Genomic DNA, 5,930 nt, shown 5'->3' on the forward strand with positions numbered 1-5,930 from the left:
GGGCCCAATTGCATAGTTGCGTCTAATTTTGATTTTATTTCCTCTCTCTCTTTATTTTGTCTTTAGCAGAACGGCGAGTGATTTCGACCGGAGAAGAACTCGACCTCTAAAATCTACCAGGAAAATCCGGCCAAGCTTTACTCCTTAGCTTTCCCCATGGCGACTTCTTCACTCTCCAATCTAGCTGCTCCGCCGTCGTTAGCCATCGACAGCTCAAAGTCTTCCTTTCTCTGCGGGACCCAGCTGCCTTTCCATTCCTCTCGCTCAAGAACTTCATGTCGCAGATACGTCTTATCTCCCTCCGCCAAACAATCGATGGACCACGTTCCTAAGCAGTTTAGAGGAGAAAATCTCAAAGATGGATGTAAGTTTTCAATAATAGCTGAAGGGGTTTATTTGATTCCCTTCGTTTTTTTTTGGTAGTTAATTGATTGATTGGTAACTTGGAAAATTTCTTTGCGTTTGGCCTTTTCGTTCCATGGGTTATTGATGATTTTTGGTGGGTTTCTGAGAGAAGGAATTGCCGGATATGAAGATGGCTTTTTAATTGCGAATTTTGGCTGTTTGAGATGTTAGAGAGGATGAAGTTTAACTTGTATGCGTGTAATGACGGTTGCTGGGTTAGTTTTTTGTTCTCTCATTTAGCTCATGATTTGGGGGATTGGGAGAAATTGTTGAACCAATATTACTCATAATAAAGAACGATATAAAAGTATAAGACTAACATTCTTATGTTGAGGTTTATGCATCAAATGTGCAAGTCACACATTGAGGGGTGAATTCTGAGTGGTCGTGAATCTTGTGATATGAAATGTTAAGCTGTGGCTATCTTCTCACGAATACAAGAAACTGATTGCTCAGAGCAGTGGATTGACTGTAAAATGAAACTTTGAGTACAACTACTGTGGGGGTGAAGGATCAACCTCCCTTCCTCCATGCCAATTACTGTTGAGCTAAGCTCATTTTACCGACTTTAAAATGAAACTGCAACTAACCTGCATGTTTGTTCCATAAGCCAAGTTATTTGAGTTTGTATTTTTCATTGTAACACTATGCTGGGTACTTTGACCTGCTGCAGGCTAGGCATTAAAGTTTTTAAACATGATAAGTTGCTCTCTGATTGTGCTGCTTCCAAGTTTGCACTGTACTGGTTCCTCATAGGGATCTGTTGTCTTCGAAACCACCACCTTTTTGTTTCGTTTTCTTTTGTTATTTTTAGGTTTATAATTCTGGTTCATCTATGGTTCAGTTGACATGTATTGGAATTGAAAGTGCTTCTCGAACATTTCACAGTCACATTTTTTTTAAACAAGATAAGCATGGGCTTTATGCTTCTATGACTTAATTGGTTGTTCACTAATAATACTCGTAGCTTTTAATGAGTTCAATCCTAACGAAAATAAAAAATGTTGTTGGCTAAATCTCCATATCTTCTTTTTTATAGTGATGGAGAACTACAAGAATGCTCCTAAGTATCTTTATGGCCTTACACCTTCGCAAATGGACATGTTCATGACAGAAGATAATCCCGTGCGGCGACAATCAGAATTAGTTAATGAGGTTGTCTTTGCTTACTTGAGCTTTCATACACATAGCTCTTAATCCAGGATGTTCAGTTATTTCTGTACATTTCCAAATCCATAATAGATTGAAGAGAAAAAGAGAACTGCCGTTTACTCTTTCCTTGCAGATCATTTTTGTTCAAACCAAACTTTACTGTTGTGTTTTTGTAACCATAACAATTGCTTGTTTCTCTGACAGCAAAACATATCATCTTCCCACAACTACTTGAATCATGGAGGAATGTGGAGTCTATCTGGCATGGATGGGAAGGGTCCATCAAAATATAGTATGAGTGTTAGCATGTATCGTGGGGGAGGAAGAGGAGCTGGACGACCTCGAACAGCTCCTCCTGATTTGCCCTCTTTGCTCTTAGATGCTCGTATATGCTATTTGGGCATGCCCGTGAGCCATTATTTTCATTTTTGTTTAACTTATTTCTGCAATGCAAGATATTTTATGTCAGGAAATTTTTTCATTTATATATCTGACATCTCTTTATTTCCTTTAAAATAAATGCAGATTGTACCAGCAGTGACTGAGCTTCTTGTTGCTCAGTTTATGTGGCTAGATTATGACAACCCGTCGAAGCCTATATATCTCTACATAAACTCTCCTGGAACTCAGGTTATATTAGTTGACATTTTCTTAATCCTTGATGTATCAAGTTTCCTCGTGTTAACAATGGTTGTTGTATTGTGGTTGTTTTGACCATCTTGTTACTTTAATATTCAAGACCTAGATTTTGTTAATTTGTTGCTTGTTGATAATTTAGAATGAGAAGATGGAGACTGTTGGATCTGAAACTGAAGCATATGCTATAGCAGATATGATGGCTGTAAGTAGTTCCTTCCCGAACTCTGTTGGTACCTTTTGTCTAAGAATTTACATCGAACAACTACGTAGCTGATCTTTGGTATTTGGTAAAATCTGTTTATTTTTTAAATAAAAAAGAAGAAACTGATCATCAAGAAAAATGGGAAGCTGTAAAAAATAAAAATATAAACAAAAGGCAATGACCATCATAGGGGCGACCCAAACAGAACAAAATTATAAGAGACCTCTGTTTGCAGGTAATAATGAAGCAAAGGAAAATGAATTGGATCTATACTATAGGTTGTCTTAACAAGCGAAGGGAAATGCCTAGCTGAAGCCCAGCAACCTCAATGAGCCATAAGCTCTCATAAATTCAAGTTAAAAGTTGATGACCCCAACGATATTTTCTCCTACCCAATGATAGCTTATTAATCTGTAACAGTTGGCTGCTAAATTATTTTATGATAAAAGTAAACATTTCAGAAAATAAAATATTACCAATGGTTCAATTTAGTTACATTGTTGTTCTCAATTTGGCCATCAACATGTTTTCAGTTTAATTCCTTTTGTATCTGTGTAGTACTGCAAATCGGATGTCTATACTGTTAACTGCGGAATGGCATTCGGTCAAGCGGCAATGCTATTGTCACTTGGAACCAAGGGCTACCGTGCTGTCCAACCTAACTCTTCCAGTATGTTCCTGATGTATTAAAACTGAAAGATTATTCTTTAGTCATTTTGCATAATTCTACATGTTCATCAGTTCTCCAGGAAACCGTGCTCTTTAGTTGAATTATTTTATATTTTGCGTGGGATTGATGTTGGAAGCCCATTGGGATGCTAGTTGAGTTAGACCAACATGCACGGTTTACAGCATTATAATTTATACTCTCTTGCTTCCTGGCTCACAAGGATCAATCCCTTCCGTTTTGACCATTATCTTTCTTAACTGCAGCTAAACTATATCTGCCTAAAGTTAATAGATCAAGTGGTGCGGTAATAGATATGTGGATTAAGGTACACACTTCCCACTTTCTGTTGAGCTTTAGCCATTCTCCCTTTCATTTTTTCTGAAAAACAACCTTGTCTTAGGCCAAAGAACTCGATGCCAACACCGAGTACTATCTCGAGCTACTAGCTAAAGGAATTGGTAAACCCAAGGAAGAGATTACTAAAGATGTCCAACGACCCAAATACTTCCAAGCACAAGAAGCTATTGACTACGGCATTGCAGACAAGATAATCGACTCTCGAGATTCCGCCTTTGAAAAAAGGGTCATTAACGCATACATCTCTCTCTCTCATTTTCTTTTAAGGTTTTTTGAATTCCATAACATAGTTCTAACAATTTGCTTCTACCATCAGAATTACGATGAGATGCTTGCACAGTCGAGAGCTGCGAGGAGAGGACCAGGAGGCAATCCACAAGCGGCACCGTCTGGGTTCAGGTAAACAGAGATAGATCGGGTAGAAGTGTACAAATAGAAGGTCCCATCCCCACTCTTAGTTAGCTACAACCTCAGATAAGCTTTATAATTATTTTTGTCTTTTGTTTTTTGGGGTATGGGGGTTCTGGTTTACTTCTAAAAGCACTTGATAACTGAGCACCACCAATATGTGACATCTCTATAGGCCATTGTATAAAAGACTATCTCAACGCATTATGAATTTCTGTGATGTTTTTTAAGCACTGCTCTTGCTCTCGATTCTGCTTTTGCAATCTTATGTGAACCAATCCTTGCTATATAGCATATCACAGAGGAAGTTCATTCCTAAAACCTAGGAAAATTATCTAAAATGATCCAAAAAGCAAAAAATTTTCTATGACCGACATCTTTCTAAAAATTTGTTTGTTATTGATCCTTTTGGCATGTGAAATACCAGTTTTACCCTCAATATTAAATGCTCTCCTTCCTTGTATTACTTATGTATCTTTTGCTCTTCTCTTCCAACAACAAAACGAAAATTCAAAGTCATTTATTACTAGAGATGCTTTAACATTTTGCTTGCTTTATAAGCATGGTTGGAAAGAATGCGAAAAATCGTATGAAAACGAGTGTTTGTTTAGTTAAAGCGGAGTTATATTGACAAAGATATAACAAAAACAAAATTATCGTTTTCGTAGAAAAAGTGTGTGATCGCTGACATCAGCATAGGCTGACATCAGCATAGGTGATCGCTCAGTTCTCGTTTTGTAATTTTATTTTGGTCATATCTTTGTCAATATAACTTTGTTTTTGTTAAATGATGACTCATTTTCATACGTTTTTTCGTTTTCTTTCTAACCGTGCATGTAAACTAAATAAAAACTTAAATAATCTTTTACTTTATTAGTCCAAAAGTAAATTTTATCCAAGTTTAAATGTCATAATGTCAATTATATTCATTATTTTTTAGCATTTGCTCAATTTAGAAGCATAATCGGAAAAAACTCGAAAAAATCTATGAAAATAAGTGGTTATTTAGCTAAGACGGAGTTGTATTGACGAAGATATAACAAAAAAAATTGCAAAGCAATCGCGTTACATGATGTCACCAATCATCCACCATGATGTAAGTGGTTGTCCGCCATGACATCAACCATCAACGATCGCCCACCATGACATCATCGATTGTCCACATTTTTTATAAGCATAATAATTTTGTTTTTGTCATATTTTCGTTGATATAACTTCATTTTAGTTTAACAACTTGTTTTTATACAATTTTTCGTGTTTTGTTCGATTATGTTTGTATATTGAGCAAAATGCTAAAAAAGAATGAATATAAATGGTATTATAACAATTAAATTTGGATAAAATTTACTTTTGGAATAATAAAGTCAAAGATTATTTAAGTTTTTATTTAGTTTACATGCATGATTGTAAAGAACATGAAACAATATATAGAGTGGTCATTTAGTAAAAAACGGAGTTGTATCGACAAAGATAAACCAAAACAAAATTGAAAACGAAAACAGAGCGATTGCGGATGCTGATGTCAGCGATCACCCATGTTGATGTAAGCGATCACCCACATTGATGTAGGCAATTGCTTACGTTGATGTTAGCGATCACTTACGTTGATGTCAGCGATCGCATATGTTGATGTAAGTGATCATACATTTTTCTATGCAAACAATAATTTTGTTTTCATCATATCTTTGTCGATAAAACTATGTTTTAATTAAATGATCACTCGTTTTCATACGATGTTTTGTGTTCTTTTCAACCATGCTTATGAAATAAGCAAAATATTAAAGCATCTTTAGTTTTAAATGACTTTGAATTTTCGTTTTGTTGTTGTTGGAAGGGAAGAGCAAAAGAGACGTAGTTAATATAAGGGAAGAAAACATTTAATATTGAGGGTAAAAGTGGTATTTCATATGTCGAAAGGGTCGATAAGAAACAAGTTTTAAAAAAGAGTTCGTCAAAGAAAAGTTTTTTCTTTTTCGGTCATTTTGTACAATTTTTTTACAACCTACCTGCTTATCTTTTAGTCACTAAGGTTTGAGTTTTCTTTCTTTTACTTGAGTTGTCGTTTGAGAAGTTTCGATTTGCTTACATTTTGAACAA

At 35.6% G+C, this 5,930-nt stretch overlaps 1 protein-coding gene across 1 annotated transcript; it reads left to right on the top strand.

Moving 5' to 3' along the window:
- CLPR1 (CLP protease proteolytic subunit 1) lies at positions 1-4,063 on the top strand. Its single transcript, XM_039030881.2, has 9 exons — positions 1-364; positions 1,445-1,560; positions 1,762-1,965; positions 2,083-2,187; positions 2,336-2,398; positions 2,957-3,068; positions 3,332-3,393; positions 3,469-3,651; positions 3,742-4,063. Exons 1-9 carry the CDS (start codon positions 157-159, stop codon positions 3,826-3,828), a joined length of 1,140 nt encoding a protein of 379 aa, XP_038886809.1. The 5' UTR covers positions 1-156; the 3' UTR covers positions 3,829-4,063.
- Positions 4,064-5,930: the final 1,867 nt, after the last annotated feature.

This window comes from Benincasa hispida, chromosome 5 (assembly GCF_027475165.1).
Source record: "Benincasa hispida cultivar pf3 chromosome 5, pf3_genome.v1.1, whole genome shotgun sequence".
Classification (NCBI taxonomy): domain Eukaryota; kingdom Viridiplantae; phylum Streptophyta; class Magnoliopsida; order Cucurbitales; family Cucurbitaceae; genus Benincasa; species Benincasa hispida.